We start from the raw sequence: 20,373 nt of genomic DNA, 5'->3' as shown, positions 1-20,373 counted from the left end.
GAATCTCTCTCTCTCTCTCTCTCTCTCTCTCTCTCTCTCTCTCTCTCTCTCTCTCTCTCTCTCTCTCTCTCTCTCTCATTCTCATTCTCATTCTCATACTCATATATCAAGGCCTTCACACTAGCAATAAAAAAAAAAGAAGGTATTGTAACAGTCTACTAAAGTGGTCTAAAATGAGCAGATTGTGCTTCCGCTAGACCCTGATATAGGCGACTATGTTACTGGATGGCAGAGTCGACCCAAGCTTTTTTGGGGCCCTACGCAGATTTTCATTTGGGGTCCCCCATACCAATACGCTGAAGCGCCTGGGCCTTTATTGATCATCCAAACGGCACATATCTGCATTTGCCCAACAGAAAGTAATTAACCTAGTATTCATATTATAACATTATTTCTTATTGGAGATGAATTCTTTCATTTTTTGAGTTTTTTTTTTTTTGTGACACTGACTTGATGCTGACTATATAAGAGATGAGAAGATAATCCTTTATTAGTCCCACAGTGGGGAAATTCACAGTGCCACAGCAGCAAAGGGATAGCAAGACACTCAGATGCAGAATGTAGATAAATTACCAATATACATACATACAATATAAATAATATGTATGTTTACATTAAGGAACCTGAACATGTGTGTGTGTGTGTGTGTGTGTATGTGGTCCGCTGGGAGCAGTGCTGGTTGTGGAGTCTGACAGCAGCAGGAATGAAGAACCTGCGACACTGCCCCTTCACACACTTTGGGTGAAGCAGCCTGTCACTAAAAAAGCGGCCCAGTGCTGCCAGAGTCTCATGCGTGGGGTCTATGTTCTCGGGAATGAGGGTTGGTGCTCCATCCAATACTTTTGGAAAGAGTTGAGGATGAGGTGGATTAATGATCTCCCAACATCCTGACATCACTAACATTCTTGTTGCTGAATGCAATCAAAATCTAGTAGAAAGCTTTTTCTGGACAGTAGAGACAGTTACTCCAACCCTTGATTTTTGGAGGAAATGCCCTTCATTTATTTAAAAAAAAAACAATGAATGAACAGGTGTCCCAATACTTCCGTCCATATAGTGTAGAATGATTTACGGAGACCCAATATATGCAATATATGGCGTCTGTACAGCAACAAACTTTTGAATGGGGCAATGAATCCTCAGGTTCACCGTGATACAAATACACAAGTAACACTCAGCAGTGCAGACCATAGCAACCACCTGTTACACCATAGCAACATTATAGCATAGCAGCCACCTGGCATATCATAGCAATTGCAAAACCACATCAACCACCTAATAACATCATAGCCAACCATCTAGCAACCACTTGGTATACCATAGTATCCACCTAGCAAAAGTAGCTTCACACTAGTGGCCACACACAGCGACAGCCTTGCACTTAAGCTGTGCAACCATCCTGCCCTTTCTTAAAAATGTGCTTTTCTAGTTCATAATATGAACAGTTTATTAATCCAGGTGGAAATGGTGCTATTCTGTAACTGGATTAAAAGCTAGAAGGGCTTTCTGCCTTATTTTCATTGAGAAAACTGTAGCAGGGCGTCTGAGGAGTAATCGCCTCCGGTCCGCCAGAGGGCGCCGAGCTGAACAGCGAAGGCGACTGACTGCAGCTCATTCATTGAAAGCCGTCAATGGGAGCAGAGGCTGTTCAGCGCTGATCACTGAAGCTAGATTATGGCTGTAAAGCAGAATCAGGAGTTTTACAGCAGAAATCCTCTTGGGCTCCACTCTGTGACTGTGTGCCGCCGCTGAGAGGAGGATAATAAGGATGAAAATGTGGGTAAACAGAGACACGTGTCGCAGCTACACCCCTGACTTCCACTCGCCTGCTCTGCTTGTAGATGTAGCGAAAGCCGCGGTGTGTCGGAGTGAGCGCCTGGGGGGCGCTGATTAACACAGCTAGGCTAATTAACACGGATCTGCTCAGACGGCAGACTGCTAGTTAGCTCGTGTTGTGTGATTCGCCTGAGATCTAACCGCCTGACAACTCTGCATGACTTTAAGCTAAGCAGCCGAGCTGAGACCCCTGTTTTGAATGAAGCTGAGTGCGCGCTGAGTGCGGGGGTACGGTAGAGACCCCCGCCGTAATAACTAACACCCTGAAGACCACCGTGTTTGAGGGCCCTCGTTAGCACACGGCGCTCACCATATTAGGAAATGCAGAGCGAAACCTCTGCTCGGGTGGGTTGTTGATGGCGCCCCCTGCTGCTCATTTCTGCGAAGCCCCCCTCAGGTGACATGGTGGTGGTTTTTAATACCACAGAAATATAATAAGGTCACGAGATGATGTCTCGTGGCTTCAGTACATTGTTTTGTGGCCGCTGGGAACTTCATTTGGGCCCGAAACTCAGCACCTCATGGCCACATATTGTCTGGATGGCTGTACATCCTGATGTAAAGGGGAGGGATATGTACAGTGAAATGCGTCCTCTGCATTTGACCTATCTGTGGTAGTGAACACACACACACACACACACACTAATGAACTAGGGGCAGTGAACACACACACACCTAGAGCGGTAGGCAGCCAACTCCAGCGCCCGGAGAGCAGAGGGGTGAAGGGCCTTGCTTAAGGGCCCAACAGTGGCAGCTTGCAGAGCTCAGGTATCGACCCCACAACCCTGTCATCAACAGTCCGGAGCTCTAACCACCGAGCCACCCCTGTTTACTGCTTATTGGTTGGACTTTGTTATATCTTATCCTAAATACGATTGAAAGAACAGCATGATCTTGCAAAGCTCGAACAGCTTTTAATCAGTGTTTAAAATTCACATTTCAGAGCCGTGAAAAAAAAGCCAGTTTAGAAACAAAAAGTGCTTCTACAGCGATTTCACGTTCAGGTTCACGTCTCTGTGTAAAAAGGTACTAAACCTCAGTGTGTTTCCTTTAAACATCTGCTTAAACTCTGCTTCTGGTTTCAGAACCAAAAAAACACATGAAAACAAAAAGTGATGTAAATGTAAAAGTTCCAGTAAAGGTCTGTTTAATGGTAATAACTATTTATGACTGGCTTTTACTGGTTATTTAAATGTTTGGTTTTAATAATAAAGCCAGTATTGGTATCAGTTCAACACTAATTTTATATATATATATATATATATATATATATATAATTTTAATTTTATATATCTCCAACCCAAAAATAACCACCTTGTCATCTAAGGGGCTCCGTGCATTAGAGTTTGTACAAATCTATCTATACAAAAAATTAAATGATAAAAATGTAGATATAATTATAATGTTTTCCCCTTTATAATGAAACCACAATAAAGCGCTCATTAGCATTGGTTAGCATTACCAAAATAAAATATTAGCTTTTGTGAGAAAATTTGATACGTCTGTGAGAAAAAATATTGCCGGATATTTTAGAGGGAAAAAGATGTATTGTGGTTTCTTTTACTGGTCCACAAAACTCCCAGGGTTTTCTTCATTCATATTAAATCAGTATAGCGGCTGCGTTTATGCATTTATGCATATGCAAAAAGAACAATGTTATTTTTAATGTAATATGTTTTCACATACACAGTTTTTTCCATGCTGACGTTTTCTAGCATCAACGAAGAGAAAGCCATTAGGCTAGAAGTTTACCCTCAGTAATATCACAGATTTACAACAAACCCTGTGCCTGGATCGTATTTATATTCTTGATGCGTTTGTAGTTTATGTATGGCTCAGTTTTGTTGTCAGTATTTGACTCATGTTTTGTGTCCAGATCTCGCTTCCTCAGTTGTGTACTGAAGCTACGAGGCCAGAACACCAGAAGTCAATCAAAAGTCAATCGTCACTCGCTACGCCTAAACCTTTTCTACTAATACCCGACCACACACTTCTGTCCACCTGCTCAGACCGCATTCAGTCTTAATTAAGGTGGTGAAGACTTGTCAGTGTGGTTTGGGACACAGTGTGACCTGCTGTGAGCTATAAACATACACAGTGTCACCGTATAGAGAGGGAGGGAGACGTCTGCGTCTGCAGAGTCAGTTTTCTCATAGCGGAAAATTAGTTAAAAGGGGCAAATCAGGGGTGCAATCTGGCTAGATAGGATTAAATGTAGGGTAATACAGGCCCAGCATAAGTGTTTATATTCATTTCATTCACAGTAGGGTTGGCACTGTACCACAAGTATCATTTTAACGCTGATGCCACAGGGCCACATCTTACCCCCCGCCAGCAGTCTGTTTTCACTCCTTCAGTCTGAATCGTTTATCTAAATGAGGTGTGTTCAGGTAAATCAGCAGGTACACCCCCCTGCTTTAGGTCTTTGATATAGCAGTCCACTAAAGTCAGAGCTTAAAGGGAATGGCAGGCGACGCGCTGTTTGGTTTATTGCATGTTACGCCAAAAAAACACCCATCATTAATTAAGAGACTCAGTAAAATGCCTTTTGTGTGTTTAGAGCAGCACAAGACACACTAATACGCCCTAAATCAAGCTGCGTTGTGCACGGTTGATGGCTCGCCAAAAGATCGCTGAAATAGGGCCCCTTGACGCTTGCCGCTCTTTATGATTTTAATTCAGTACACTTCCGCCAATTCCCCACAGTTTGCTAGCTCTCTGGTTTGTTTCTGTGCTGGGTCTGGTGTCTGGTGTTTGTACTCAGACCTCGCTCTGTGAATGGAGGGAAAAAGTGGCATGGGTTGAGCCCACAACACTATTGTGACGTTCATGCTTGTTCTCAGGACGGGGGAGGGCCAGGGCCAGGGCCAGGGGAGACTGTATCTGGAACTTGCTCACTACCTGTTGATGGCCAAGAAACCTCCAAAAAGGAACATATCTGACGCACAGAAGCTGAACAAAAAGTTTCTAGATCAGGCGATGGTGAAGACATGTGGAAACATTTGCCGTTTGGACCTCAGAATGTTGAAAGACATGAAAAGGGATGAGGACACTGCTCTCTTCCTATTTCACAGAAATCTCATTTCTCACTGGTTTCTCAACTAGTTTGCTTAGAAGCAGCAACAATTTTAGCAGCTAATTACAAGCCATAATGTTGTTCTCACTAATGTTATATCATGATATGTGATTGCACAACATTTATGAAGGGTCGCGATGTTGGACAATACCATTAGCCGGCACACTAACACTGCAGTAGCGATGTTGGACGAGGCCGGTGGACAGTGTGCTAACACTGCCGTAGCGATGTTGGACGAGGCCGGTGGACAGTGTGCTAACACTGCAGTAGCGATGTTGGACGAGGCCGGTGGACAGTGTGCTAACACTGCAGTAGCGATGTTGGACGAGGCCGGTGGACAGTGTGCTAACACTGCAGTAGCGATGTTGGACGAGGCCGGTGGACAGTGTGCTAACACTGCAGTAGCGATGTTGGACGAGGCCGGTGGACAGTGTGCTAACACTGCAGTCGCGATGTTGGACGAGGCCGGTGGACAGTGTGCTAACACTGCAGTAGCGATGTTGGACGAGGCCGGTGGACAGTGTGCTAACACTGCAGTCGCGATGTTGGACGAGGCCGGTGGACAGTGTGCTAACACTGCAGTCGCGATGTTGGACGAGGCCGGTGGACAGTGTGCTAACACTGCAGTAGCGATGTTGGATGAGGCCGGTGGACAGTGTGCTAACACTGCAGTAGCGATGTTGGACGAGGCCGGTGGACAGTGTGCTAACACTGCAGTAGCGATGTTGGACGAGGCCGGTGGACAGTGTGCTAACACTGCCGTAGCGATGTTGGACGAGGCCGGTGGACAGTGTGCTAACACTGCCGTAGCGATGTTGGACGAGGCCGGTGGCCGACGCTCTAACACCAAGGTAGCGATGTTAGACAAGGCCGGCAGCTGGTGTGTATTTGCATGCTGCGTTTGTGTTTGCTGTCTTTTGGTTTGCTGGCCCAGTGTTGTTACTTTGGCAATGCATGTGCATGAATTTAGGGGTGGGGTGGGAGGGCTGAAGGGGGATTGAAGGGAAGGGAGGGGTGTGTTTGTTTTCCAGCATCGTTCTCCAGAACCACGTTCAGAGCCTTTACTTAACATTTTGATCTTCTCTATTTTTACCTGTCTCTTCTATTTTTGCAGTTTCTTAGCAATACAGAACACAGAGAGAACAGAGTTTCAGGTTTAATACAGTATCTACCTGCTGTTTGGTACTGGAAGTACTTCAGGTTTTAGTATTCAGCCATTGAACATTTAAGAACCTACGTTGTACAACCCTAGTCCACATGCTCCTCAATTAGCCAGCTTAGTTTTAGTCTTACCGTAAGTTGCCTGTGAACATGCCCATGATGGGCCTGAGTGTGTGTGTGTGTGTGTGTGTCTAATATTTTCTCACCACACTCATGACCACTTGTGAGATCACACACTGCTTAAACAAGTTTTTTTATTTCTAAAATAAGAACTGCTGATCTGGGACCTGCCCTTCTCAGAAGACAGTTCTAGTAATGGCTCTTTAATGTGACTGGCTGCTCTGTTCTTGGATCAGCGGAGGAGGATGCTTTACACCATCACTGCACTTATAACTGTCTTGCTTCCTGATTCTGACACAGTTCTCTCGGATGTGTGAAGGCCTGTGTGCTTGAAACAGGCTCGGTTCTGTCTCGTGGCGCTAGCTCTGGCTGTAGGTAAGACTGTGGGTGTTCATTCTCTGGTTAATGCGATTCGGTTGTGTTTTAGATACTTGCGAGTGGCAGCTCTGGCTCCTCGTAGGTTGGATACCTGAAATATTAGATGCTGTTAGCTTGTTTGTGTGTTATACATTCAACAACTTAAAAACGTCTGAGCTGTTAGAGCCTCATCTCATCAGTCTCTGACCATTCTGACCGGCTCATCTCGTTGTAATGGATTTTCTCATTTTGAACAGAAGTCCAATGTAGGTCTGTATGTTGTTCGATGCAGTTTTCTCTCTTAGTTTCCAGCAGTAATTATTATCTCTATGATACATAATGGTGTTGTACTGCTTAGGTCACACAGATGCTCCAACACATATTTAAAAAATATAATAAATTAACTCAAATAAATGAAAATGATTAATTATATATATATATAAAAAAGGGTGTTTCAGACTCCTGCTGAATTATCAGGCGTTATAGGTTCTCAGGAACATGACAAATGCTTCAATGAAAAGATTTTCTTATTGTGATAATAAACAGTATGATCCTGATCCAGGTTCAGTTATGAAATTCTACTACATGGGAGCATTACAGAGGCTTACTCTTCTCGCTGCATCCAAAGCCTAGGCTGCATGTCTCTGTTCCAAGGGCAAAGACCCTTCCTATACAGCCGAGAAATGCAGCCTACAATCTGAATGATTTGGAGGATGCAACTGATGGATCCCTCCCAGTCTTTGGTTATCCACAGTTATCTGTACTTATACAACAGGAGGGGGTGGCAGAGTTTGATTTATGAAATGAAAAAGCACAAGTTTCACAAGTCAGAAGTGGGACCTTTACAGTGACGTCTCCACCAGCCTGGTCAGACCATTCTATCTGTGTGACCAGAAGCCTACCGAGCAGGAGTCCTGCCGAGGAACCGCCCTACCTCGGCTGCTGTCTAGGCTTTGAACACAGCTTATATTTCACCTTCTCCCTGATTTTAATCAAATTAGCATCTATACTCTTCAAAATAAAAGTTCACTCTACTACAAGTGGTTCTTTGGTTCTGCCATAGAAGAACCACTTTTGGCTCCATAAAGAACCATACTGGTAATATCTCTATTATATCCATGGTTTCTAATGGAGCCAAAGGTGGTTCTTCTATGGCATCGCTTAAAGAACCATTGGAAGCACCTTCATCTTTAAGGGTGTAGACTAGCTCTGCATCAACACGTGGAACACTGTTCACATCCAGCAGCTTTAAGCTTTTTTATTTGGTTAAAAACGAATGTAACACCGAGCTGCTGTGTTCGCATCCGTCTTCTGGACAAAGATCGGTTTCACTCTCTGTTGGAGAGACGATTACTTTCGTACTTTCGTACTTTCCGTTCGCATGTACCCCAGCTTTCTTTCGCAGAAAATCTGAGGTTTACTGTAGCCTGGAGTCCACAAGACCTAGCCAGCTTTAACACTTTCAGCAGTTTGTGCTACAGGAGCCCGAAACCAGACAGGCTAGCACCTGTTTCTCCAGGTGCATCAGCAAATCTTGGGCATCCTTGATCTTGTCTCCAGTCCACCGGTTGTCCTTCCTTGGTGCACTTTTGGTAGGTACCTAGGTACTCACCACTTCATACCAGGAAGACCCTTAAAGGCCTGCCTGATGTTTTGCAGATGTTCTGACCTAGTCGTCTTGCCATCACAGTTTGGCCTTTGTCAAAGGCACTCAGATCCTTACACTTGTCCATTTTTCCTGCTTCCAACACCGACCTCAACAACTGACTGTTCACTTGCTGCCTAACATGTATGTCCAGCTACTTAAGAGGTGGCTGATCGCTGTATACAATTCAGGTAAGATCTATCAAACCAGAAGTCAGCTGGTGAAGGACCTAAATGCACAGCCTGCTCACAATTCACAGTGAAACAAACTCTGAGACAAAAGTGGTCTAGGCTGTGTTGTCAGCTCTGTGGTTAGGAGCTGTTAAACTGGGTAAAGAAGACTGTTGACCTGTGGCCTCCATGGTCATGGAAACGGAACTTGAAATTACAGCAGAATCCGTTTGCAAAAGCAAGTCACGTAAAACGGACCTGATAACTGAGATGACCGCGGAGATTGTGTTCTCTTCTGTTCCCCAGCAGTTTGATGAAGAACTGCTCTGGTGTTTTGCTTGTGGTTTAAAAAGTGTTGCTGTAGTCTTTGACTTGATGCTATCACCTCACAGGCTCTTCTAACATGTTCTGTTCTTATCTCGATGGTGTTATAGATACACTACATGGACAAAAGTATTGGGACACCTGCTTGTTCATTGTTTGTTTGTTTTTTTCCAAAATCAAGGAATTTAAGAGTTTATCCTGCTGGAGTAACTGTCTCTACTGTCCAGGGGAGGCTTTCTACTAGATTTTGGAGCACTGCTGTGAGGATTTGTTTGCATTCCGCGACAGGAGCATTAGTGAGGTCAGGATGTTCACCAGCCCCCCTTATCCCAAACATCCCAGCTCATCCCAAAAGTATTGAATGTAGCACCATTACTCCAGAGAACACAGTTCCACTGCTAGACAGCTCAACGCAGCTTTATGCCAATAGGTTCATGTTTATCTGCTCCGGAGAGTCTTATTCTTTTGGCAGTACTTAACTACAGGGACTAGACAAGCTGTGTATCTGTGTCAGCTGTGGGTGCAAGTAAAAGTAGCTGAAAGCATTCATGATGTGAGAGGGGTGTCCGCAGACATTTAGTGTACATTACAGTATGAACAGTTGAATCTTACTTAGGAAACACTTTGCTAAAGCATGGTTGCCTCACTTGTCTGTTCGGTGTCTGATTCGCGAAAGCTGTGAGAATGCGACTTGTGACACTTGCTGTTGAAAGTGCTTCTAACCGAACGGCGGCACCTCTTAGTTGCAAAAACTGTTTCCAAAAACTGCAGAACCACAGCACACACATGCCAGTGCAGTCCAACACTGTGGTCCTCTAATCATTTTTGATGATAATCATTGATTATCTTCATCTACAGTGGCATCTGTCAAAGGGGCGGAAACATTAGACAGCAAGTAAACCCTCTGGCAAGAACCAAATTGTGATAAGATGCCTGGATCAGAACATCTCCAAAACATCAGGGCGAGGGGTGTTCCCAGTATGCAGTGGTCCAAGCGTATTACAAGAACCAACAACAGGGTTGTGGGAACCTAAGGCTTGTTGATGTGCTCTTTGGGGGAGGCCTAATTTCACATGTACCATAGGGTGCCTTCAGAGGTCTTGTGGAGTGCATGATTTGACTGGTCAGTTTTTTGTGGGGGGACAAGGGGATCTTCTCAATATTAGGTGGTGCTAATGTTATGGCTGATTAGTGTATGTTATTTTGATTAGAATGCAACATTTCAGCTAGCTGAATGACTTTATTTGAAATGCGGCTAGGCTAGGGTTGGCTTAGTGTAGTATGAATACCTGCTTGTCTGGTGGTCTTAATTTCTCCTGCTTTTACTTTCAACGCCCCCTTCCCAGCTAGCGCCATCAGGCAAAGCCACAGTCACTAAGGCCTGGTTGTTTTGGGGGCTTGCATGACCCAATGCCTCCCCGTAAGTTGGTGTCTGCTATTGTTTATGTTGGAAAATCAGAAAAGGGATTAGTGACTCGTGTTTCATAGGTTTGCCCATCACTCAGCGCTCTGTCGTTTGCGTATGTTATGGGTGTTCTGTGCTTGCTGTTGTTACGCCTGTGTTTTTTTTTTCTAAAAGTATGCTGGATGTTCTCCTTTTTAAATACACCTTTAATAAAATAGTTTATGCTATATCGAGTTTGATGTCACAATTCTAACAATGTTGACTAAAAATCTAAAACAACTTTTAGATTTTTAGTCCCCCCCCAACCCAAGCCTCTTAATGTTGACTATCGGCCGAGTCCGATCTGATCTTTGTGTTTCTGTAAACAATACAGCCCTACAATTCAGGTAAACTATGCTAATCCATGCTAGTAAACCGCAGTAAAATCACTATTTTTAGTTCCAGTTTCTGTAATCAGACTAATTTCTAATCATCTTTGTTTGGAGCAACTTTTTAAACTGCTTTTTTAATAGTGTTTAATATCTTACAGTTCAGTCTGACTGACCTACCAGATCATTCACCTCCCAGTTCCTTTAAAACACTGACTTGTGTAAAAAATGACTTGGTGTGTACGTTCACACGCTAACCTTCCCTGGGCCTGGAACCCGTTGTTGGGTCAAGCTTCTGGAGTTGCGATATTCAGGAGAAAAACCCTACAGTTACATGCTAGGTGAATTGATACCCTACATTTATACTACATGTACCTGAGATTGTGCCCCAAGAGTTCCAGCTTGAGTACATTGGGTGAAACGTCCAAGTTCAGACTTCCTCAGATTGAATATTGTCAGAAAAGAGTTTCTTATTTACCAGCTTCTTATTCATTATTTATTTCATTAATGAATTAAAATAACTCTGACTTCAGGCTAAGTGGTGTCAAACAGTGAAGTTTGTGCGACATTCAATATCCCATTTGTTATTAGAAAAATGACCGTGGACAAGTGTTACTGAACTTGACCCCTGTGCTGATTCCTGCCAATGGCATGTGTGCAGGTGTGACGGCGACAGTAATGCTTCGGCCATTCGTATGGTCCCTCTCCATGAGCGCTGGGACCTGGTGGAAGCTTGCGCAGAGCTCCTGAACACACAATGGCAGCGCAGCATGGGAGCGAGGCTGCACGGCCTACGCCAGTCCAGTAACAGCTACCCTGTAAATCTCGTCCTGCTGGAGGGCGAGAAGCTGATCGGCCATGCCCGAGTGTCCCGGGTGCTTGGCAGCCGGAGCCTGTTTGTGGAGTCTGTGGTGGTGCAACCGGAGCTGCGGGGAAAAGGGTATGGACGGGCGCTGATGGACGGCGTAGAGCGGTATGCCAGGGGCAGGGGTGGCACCCGCCTCTACCTCACCACCCACGACAAGCAGCATTTCTACGCCCACCTGGGCTTTGTACCGTCCCGGCCCGTCCAGAACGTGGGTGCGCTGGCCTCCTTCATGCCTATGGAGCTGCTGCACAAGTTCTGCAGGACGGACGAGAATGAGGGAAATGAAGAAAGGGAGAGAAAACGGAGAGATGAAGCCATCCTAACACCTAAAACTCCTCCTCCACCTCCTCCAGACCCTGCTTCAGCTTTACCTCCTCCTCGTCCTCCACTCGCCCCACCACCTCCGTCAAAATCAGGTCCCATTTCTTCATCTACACACTTTCCTCCTCCTCCTCCTCCTCCACTGCCACTAACTCTTCCACATCCTCCCCCTCTTTCCTCTCCTCCCTCTATCCCACCGCCTGCCCCGCCTCCTCCTCCTCCTTCCTCATGGACCCCAGTTGATCAAACCTTGGAGCAGACGCCGTACACAGACGGCCGAGGACTGCCCATCTTCTGGATGCACAAAGACATCTGATATGGATGGTCACGACATAGTGGCAAGAACCCTGCCCAGAAACACCTTCTGCCAAGTGAAGAACTCCTCTTCATGGGATCACCTCTGATGTCATATCTCAGGGTTTTTTTCACTGGAGCCTAAAAGGAACACTGAAACTGACTGAATGTGCCTTAGAACCAAAGATTTTAATAACACAGTTTTATTTAAAGACTTTTACTGTAATCATGTTACTGTAATCATAAATCTGTATATCAACATCACTGGCAGGTTGTTCGAAGTTGCCTGATGGTTTTAATGTTTTGCATTTAAGTAAATGGCTATAACTGTTTATCCCGTGTTCTGTTGTTGGGTCATTTTCTTAGCCAGTTAGTTTAACAGATCAGGCAAATTTCCTCTTGCTTTTTGGGAGCGTTAAAAGTTAAAATCAATAGAGTCTATACATTTTTAAATGAGGCAGCCAATCAGAACAGGACATAGACTCTTAGCTCATTAAATTCCCTGTGGCCCAGCAGTGGTCCGAAAGTGTTATTACAAACTTCTATTACCAGACAACAGCCCCACCGGTTTGTACAGATGTCCCTGTAGTTACTGCGTAATACACCTTGGTGTGTGATGAGCCCTGCTGTACTATGGAGTGGTTTGGCAATTGGAACAGCAGCGTGGTGTGTAATGCATTCTGGGATATTCACGTCCTGATGCATCCTCAGTCACTCGAACAAGAACACATCCAGGCATTCAGACTGTACTTGGCTGCATGCAGAACTTTTGAGTGGAGCAAATGATGCCGTTTCCCAAGACCCCAGGAACACAAGTACAGATTGAGAATCAGCCAGTATTTCCAGCAGATTCTGTGCAAAAGTTTTGGCACCTTACAGATTCAGGACTTCTGCTGTGTTCATGTGCTGTCAGAATTATGGTAAATAAGTTCCTGATTTACTGAGTTCGACCAAGCAGCGAGAGCTTTTATGGAAGAAACACTGAGATTTTACAGCCATGTCTGGCCCAGGGGACAATGGCCGTTCTTTGGGTTCCCCAGTTCCTATAACAACTATGGCTTCAAGGAGGACAGTTACACAGGGCGGTGCAAACGTGGAACAGAGATGATGAATGTAGTTGCACATCCAAACTACTTTAAGTCTTAATTTCTGGTAAATTTAGAGATGATTTTGATACCTGAGTATCAAATGTAATAAAAATGTATAGCTGAAGTTTTGGTTCTTGAGTTGAGGTGACTTTCTACCCTTGAACATGGCGGAGAAGAAGACATCAGTATTGGGTGGTACATAACACTCTATTTTAAACAGTGTAGCTGCTGTTAATGGTTGGGCATGATGTCTGTAATCTGTGTGTTTTAACTTAACGGCTGTAGAGCCGTGCTGTTTATCACTCAAAATTCAGCATGCGCTTCTGTTGTGTCATGCGCCAAGATCAAACCTTTTTAAGTACGCAACTACACATGAAACCCAGTCTATATAGCGTTTTACGCCCACGTCCTTGCGTGACGTATGTTTCGGGCCTTACATTCACAATGTTGTCTACATGAACACACTGCCAAACAGCAAGTATATCTCCAGCCATAGTAACACCTCCTTATGCAGAAATCACTGCTGCAAATACTTTCTGTAGCAGCTAAAAGTGTTTTAGTTCATGGTTAAGATTTTCTCCCATTCTTCTTTGCAGTAGGCCTCTATTTTTGAGACATTCTTTGGTCGTCACTTGTTTAAGGTCTTTCCACTCATGTTCTATGATGTTCAGGTCAGGAGACTGCGAGTGCCATTCCAAATGCTTTAGTGCCACTGGTAAAAACCCAACCCCAAAACATGATGGATCCAACCCCTGCTTCACAGTTGGCGAGGTGTTCTTCACATGAAATACAGTTCCTTTCTTTTTCCAAACATACCTTTGCTAAATGTGGCCAAAGAGGTCCATTTTGACTTCAACTTGACATTTTGACTTCAAGGGAACGTGTTTCCAAAACTGAGTTGACTTTAGCATACCTCAAACATTGTGTTTTGTGATGAGGTCACACGTAAGATTTCATGCTTATGACCCTTCCATGAGGATCCATAGCCATCAGTGTTGTACACTCCAGACCCTATTTCGTAAACATTTATTACAGGCCTACTAAACTACATGAAGAGATGTGCAAGAAATGTGCAATTCAAATAATTTCCAATATCCACTTACATTTTACTACTAAACCTAAGAAGACATAGTCCAGGATTAGTCCAGGCTTAATCCCTATCTGGGAAATAGAAGGGTCTGCGTCTGTTTAGAAGGGTCATAAAAATGCTTTGTTTCTGGCTCAGTTCTACACATTGGCTTGGAATGGTACTGCAAAATGGGTTAACACTTAAATTGAAGGCCTCCTACATAAGCGCCTCATAACACATGCATAAACATTGAATAACAATTACAAAGCAGTTTAACATTAAACATTAATAAGGATCTACTGTCAGTATTCCCAAGATGATGTAAGATATTCTGTAGTGTAGTTACATTACACTGATCAGCCATAACATTAACACCACTGACCTAATATTGAGTAGATCTCCCATGTGCTGCCACAACAGATCTGATAATTCGAGACATCATGGACTTCTGAAGGCATCCTGTGGTATCTGGCAGGTCACGTAAGTCCTGTAGGATTAGGTGTCCGTGAACCTTTTGTTGGTTGACAGGTGGTTTCTTTCTTGAACCACTTTTGTTCAGTACTGACCACTGCATACAAGGAACACCCCACAAGACCTGCCTGATGCTTTGGAGATGCTTTGACCCAGTCGTCTTACCAATATAATTTTACCCTTGTCAAAGTCTCTCACATCCTTGAGCATTTTTCCTGCCGTCAACACATCAACTTCAAGAACTGACGGTTCCCTTGCTGCCTAATACATCCTGCCCCTTGACAGATGACACTGTACATGAAGATAATCAAGGGTTTTTCACTTCACTTGTACTAATGTTATGGCTGATCGGTGTATCTGACATAAGGGCCCTTAACTTAAAATGACATGACATGTCTTCCATTTATAACACTGCTATAAAACATCCATTACTGAGTAATGGGGCTTATAAGGCAGGTGCTTAGTTAAGGATGTCATATATGTACACAAGGGCTGCAGATGTGCAGTAAAAAGTCTGTCTGTTCCACAGGAGAAGGCGCCATGCTTTGGGGTTTCTTCGCCCTCCTGACCTTGAGTGTGTTTCTGAGCAGCACTGTTGCAGGGCTGTGTTCAGTCGGCAGGAAGGATTTCTCTGTGGTCTGGAACATGCCCACAGCAAGGTGCGACCGGCGCTTTGGCGTCTCACTGCCCCTGGAACGGTATGGCATCATACACAACTCAGGACAGAGGTTTGTAGGTGAGAACATCAGTCTGTACTACAAACAGCGTCTAGGCCTGTACCCCTACGTCAGTCGGAAGGGCAAGAGGATGAACGGTGGAATCCCTCAGCTGGGCGATTTACAGACTCACCTGGCAATCACTGAAGGGCAGCTCCAACTCCTCATGCGGAGGAGCTTTAGTGGACTGGCCGTGCTGGACTGGGAGTCGTGGCGACCCCTGTGGAGCCGGAACTTTGGCTCCAAACAGGTCTATCACAGGCTGTCTAAAGAGTTAGTGCGGCAGAAACATCCAGAGATGTCCAAGAAGGAAGTGACCGCGCTGGCTGCATCGGAGTTTGACCAAGCGGCGAGAGCTTTTATGGAAGAAACACTGAGACTTGGCAGCCATGTCTGCCCCAGGGGACAGTGGGGGTTCTATGGGTTCCCCAGTTGCTATAACAACCATGGCATCAAAGAGGACAGTTACACAGGGCGGTGCAAACCTGGAACAGAGGCGTTGAATGATAAACTGGCGTTTCTATGGCAACGGTCCACCGCACTATACCCAAGTGTGTATGTGCAACGCGGTCTGGCTGGACGCCCAAACACACGGCTGATGGTAAGACACCGTGTACTCGAGGCACTACGAGTGGCATCCCAGCATGCAGCTGACTCTCAGCCACCTCCTGTTTTACCGTACGCTAGAGTGGCCTTCACACGAACTCTGCAGTTTCTAAACCAGGTACAAACACACACACATCTTTACATATACATGACACATATCACATTAATCTACAACAGCACCTTAACATGAATACGTTTTCAGTGCATACATAACTGGATTTGTAGGCATTGTAGGCAAAGTCTTAAAAAAAAGTACAGTACAATTATCCACCCATACATGCTATATATGGTCATATTTAATTATATGTTTATATTTAAAGGAGAAGAAGGTTCTAAGACGTTATAAACTCAGGAGACAGGACAATGATTGCTGAACAGTGCTCAACATGTCATCTATTTACTGCAAAGTCTTTCTTTTAACAAAATGAGACAACCAGCGTGAGTGGTGTAACCTGCACCCCGACGACCCTTGATGTAGAAATCTGCACAAGTGCATAAGCCAGAACAAGCAAAAAAAAACACACTTGCAAACTGTGCAGTTGTTTGAACATGAGGCAGCTTTATTTATGTGCGTTATTGAGCTGAACGCTACAAACCATCCATGAGGTTTTCAGATTTTATCAGTGATTTAAAACCAGGGTTTGAAACAGTAATCTGACCACTAGTTTTGAGTATTTTGGTCCCTCCTCATTCATAGAGATAGGAGCCTGGTCTCGTATGGTTGTAAATAGCTGGCCCACGGCGTTGCAAAGATGGCCACAGACTTGCCTTTAGGGACTTAGTTATCACATAACAAGGCCAGAGATTGGCCCAGTGCTGATTGGCTGATGAGCAGATCCGTTCATGTCTTGAACGTAGCGTTTTGAAAGATCTGATAGCAGAGTTTAAATGTCTGAGGCTGATCTCTGTAAAGGAATCAAGTGCAATTGTCTCTGTATACAAATCAATGAAAAAGTCACTTACAAATTACAGTTGTGCACGAAAGCTGGTTCTGGAGCCCCTTCTCTAAAGCCACCAGGTCACCTTCCTTGGGCCATATTTGGTAGGTACTAACCACTGCGTACTGGAAGTACCCTACAAGACCTGCTATAAGATGCTCTGACCAGGCCTCCAACCATCACAATTAGGCCCTTGTCAATGTCACTCAGATCTGTAGGCATGGCCAATTTAGATTTGTCCTTGTCAGAACTGCAGGTTTAGTAGCTTTTACATTAGTTCTACATACAGCCAGTGTAACAGGAACAGAATTATCAACTTCTTCATTGGGTCGAGGTTTAGGAACACTATATTGGGATTGGAACAGAAGTGTGAACAATAAAATATTGGATTTGCTCAGATTTTTTAACTCTAAATTCTGATGTGCCTTCTTAGATGTGAAGGTGTTGTTGTTGTTTGTTTTAAAACAAGTCCACTGGTCAGATGAATGGCTGAAGGGGTATAAAGGCCCCCCAACATTGAGCTGTAGAGCAGTGGAACTGTGCTCTCTGTAATGATGGATGATGGTCCATCCGATACTTTTGGGATGAGTTGTGGCGATGGAGATCAGGTGGGGTGGTGATCATCCAACATCCAGACCTCACTAATGGTCTTGTAGCTGAATGCAATTGAATCCTCACAGCAATGCTCCAGTAAAATCTAGTAGAAAGGCTTCCTTTGGCAGTACAGGATAAACTCATTTTAATAGCTTTGATTTCAGAAGAAACAATGAATAAGCAGGTGTCCCAATACTTATGTCCATATAGTGTAACTACTGCAATTTTGAACATGCCCTCTAAATTTAAAATGAATAGATGTATTGATTTATTGATGTTGCCTCTTTAAAAAAGGATGCATGGATTCTTTAGAGCACTCTTAAAAATAAAGGTGCTTCAAATGGTTCTTTGAGCGATGCCAGAGAGGAACCACTTTAGTAAAACAGATGTGAGTGGGAATAACCTGCAAATCCCGGATCTTGCAGCTTGCAATCAGCAGCCAGAGTCAGAGAGAGCACAATTGACCTTGCTCTTTCAGGGGTGTGTTGATGGCACTTCCTCCCCACATTACTCCTAATGTGATGTTGGTCAGCACAGGGGCCTGTTGGCTGTTGTATCGGGGCTGGTGAGCCATGCTTTCCTCAGACTGCGCTGGCTCCCTAGAAATGCTGCAGAGGCGGAGGCTGGCTTCAGATGTGTCAGAGAAGATGTGCTAGTCTTCACCCTCCTGGTGTTGGGAGCATTGCTAGTGATGGGGGAGTTCACACAAACAGGGATTGGGTAATTGGCCTTTTTAAATTAGGTATGAAAAATGGGGTAAAATTAGAAAGATATGATAAAAAAAGAACCATTTAAAGCACCTGTTTTTAAGAGTGTCAGTGCAATGGTGCTATATGGAACCATGACAACTAAACAAGCCATTCGGATCAATAAATGGTTCTTTGCCTGGTTAAAGGGTTCCTTTAATTGCTCAAGAACTTTTTTTCTTGGGTCTATATAGCACCAAAAGAGGGACCTGTTCCTTTAGTCATTATTCCATTGAAGGGTGAATGTATTTGTGTGTGTTACTGCAGACGGATTTGGAGCACACACTTGGGGAGAGTGCAGCTTTAGGTGCTGCTGGTGTGGTGCTGTGGGGCAGTCAGAATTTTGCCAAGTCCAAGGTAAGCAAGAGTGTGTGTGTGTGTGTGTTCTGCATTATCTACTTGAACAGTAATGTGTTGGTGTCTGTTTAGATGCACTCTAAGCAAAAGGGTTCTATATAGCACTGAAAAAGACTACACCTTTTAATCCTAATCCAGTTCTGATTCTTAGTTTAAACCACGGTGCTCAGAGCGCCATGTGGTGGCCTCAGTGCCCCGTTAACATTATTCCCAGGACGTTCTCAGGAGGTAAGAGAGAATTGAGAGTGACCCAAATCACACATAGCACATTCACCCACTATAAACCAGTTATTACACACCAGTAGACCAACAGCTACAGATATCGGTCCAGAGTGTGTACCACTACACACACATGTGATTAGACTGCAGTGTTATAAAGGAGCTGGGAGCTGATTGGTCAGGGAGGAGAGACAGACTGGATTATAAGATATTAAACACTAAAGTAATTATAACAGTAATTTTAAGAAAAGTCTCTACTGAACTAAATTAATCAGTCCAGAATGTCTCATTATAGAAACTGCTACTAAAATAAAAGGGTTTAACTGAACCTATTAATGAGCAGCTCATCTGATCTAAACTGTGTGGCTGGAGTATTTACAAACACAAAGATTGGATCAGATTGGCATCAGCTGATACTCAAAATTAAGAGACTCCGGTTTGATCGTGGGGCAAAATAACTTCGGCTGATACTCAGCATTAAGACAATAAGGAGAGCCCTAATTTTTGGTATTACAAGAACTACCAACAGAATGTCTTCCATTAATGCAAATAACCTTTTAACCACATAAAGAACAGGCATTGCTCTTTAGTAAAGAACCCTTGAAGAACCCTTTGTAAGAGTGTATACACACATAGCATTGAAAATACCAAATCATATAAATTGGTATAATAATGATAATATACACTGCAGAGTCAGACAACAGTGTGAATGTCTCTCTCCCTCTGCCCCCCCCCCCCCCCCCCTCTCTCTCTCTCTCTTTCTCTCTCTCCACAGCGGCAGTGTCTTCTTCTCCGTAACTACATTAACTCTGTGTTGGGTGTGTATCTGGAACATCTGCGTCGGGGTGTGACACGTTGCAGTGAGAGTTTGTGTCATGCCAACGGTCGCTGCGTCAGACGTAACCCTCACTCCGACCACATGATCCCGCTGCTGGACACCACAAGTGAATTTGACCATGAATTGAGCTCTGATTTCAAATGTATATGTTATGCAGGGTGGAGTGGAGAGCAGTGTGAGCAGAACACCACCCCTGAGCGAAGCCTGCAACACAGCTGAAGTCATTCAGCTACTGTCCAAAGCAGATGCACACATTCTGTGTTGCATTTTCATGAAATAATAAATATGCTTCCTTAAATTGATAACTGATCAATGTTCAATAAGTCACAGTTATAGAATGAGCATTTTCTCACTCTTTATTTATGCAAAACAGCTACTGTCTGTTCAAACACAACCTGGTCCTTATGTACATGTTTACACACAATGTTAAATCACTTATTAAGCATTTAATTCCACTTACACTTTATTGGCAAGTCTATAGTAAGTGCAGTTTTGTCTGGAGACATTAGAATAAGTATCCTCGCTGTCACACAAAAGCCTTGTATCTCTAAAATGGCAACTTTACAGAGAAGGAAGAGACCTATTGAACTTTCAATGGCAGTCAATGTGAAAAGTCATTTTGTAGTGTTTCTATTGGTCCATTCATCATGAAATTTGGACACAGTGCAAAGAACAACTGCCAAATTCACGTCATGTGCAGAACACAAAACAACAAAATTAGAAGAACACAAGTATGAATACTGACTTCTCTGTGAACACCAGACACCGTAGGGATTTGTGCAGTTT

General features: G+C 44.1%; 2 protein-coding genes across 2 annotated transcripts; both read left to right on the top strand.

Moving 5' to 3' along the window:
* Nucleotides 1-1,638: 1,638 nt before the first annotated feature.
* Nucleotides 1,639-12,277, top strand: naa80 (N-alpha-acetyltransferase 80, NatH catalytic subunit). The gene is made up of 2 exons (XM_072680852.1): nucleotides 1,639-1,776; nucleotides 11,124-12,277. The coding sequence occupies exons 1-2, from the start codon at nucleotides 1,769-1,771 to the stop codon at nucleotides 11,965-11,967; spliced, it is 852 nt and encodes a 283-aa protein (XP_072536953.1). The 5' UTR covers nucleotides 1,639-1,768; the 3' UTR covers nucleotides 11,968-12,277.
* Nucleotides 6,538-19,860, top strand: hyal3 (hyaluronidase 3). Its single transcript, XM_072680851.1, has 4 exons — nucleotides 6,538-6,568; nucleotides 15,103-16,013; nucleotides 18,441-18,530; nucleotides 19,525-19,860. Exons 2-4 carry the CDS (start codon nucleotides 15,114-15,116, stop codon nucleotides 19,804-19,806), a joined length of 1,272 nt encoding a protein of 423 aa, XP_072536952.1. The 5' UTR covers nucleotides 6,538-6,568; nucleotides 15,103-15,113; the 3' UTR covers nucleotides 19,807-19,860.
* Nucleotides 19,861-20,373: the final 513 nt, after the last annotated feature.

Source organism: Salminus brasiliensis, chromosome 6 (assembly GCF_030463535.1).
Source record: "Salminus brasiliensis chromosome 6, fSalBra1.hap2, whole genome shotgun sequence".
Classification (NCBI taxonomy): Eukaryota; Metazoa; Chordata; class Actinopteri; order Characiformes; family Bryconidae; genus Salminus; species Salminus brasiliensis.
This window is presented reverse-complemented; position numbering and strand designations above follow the sequence as displayed.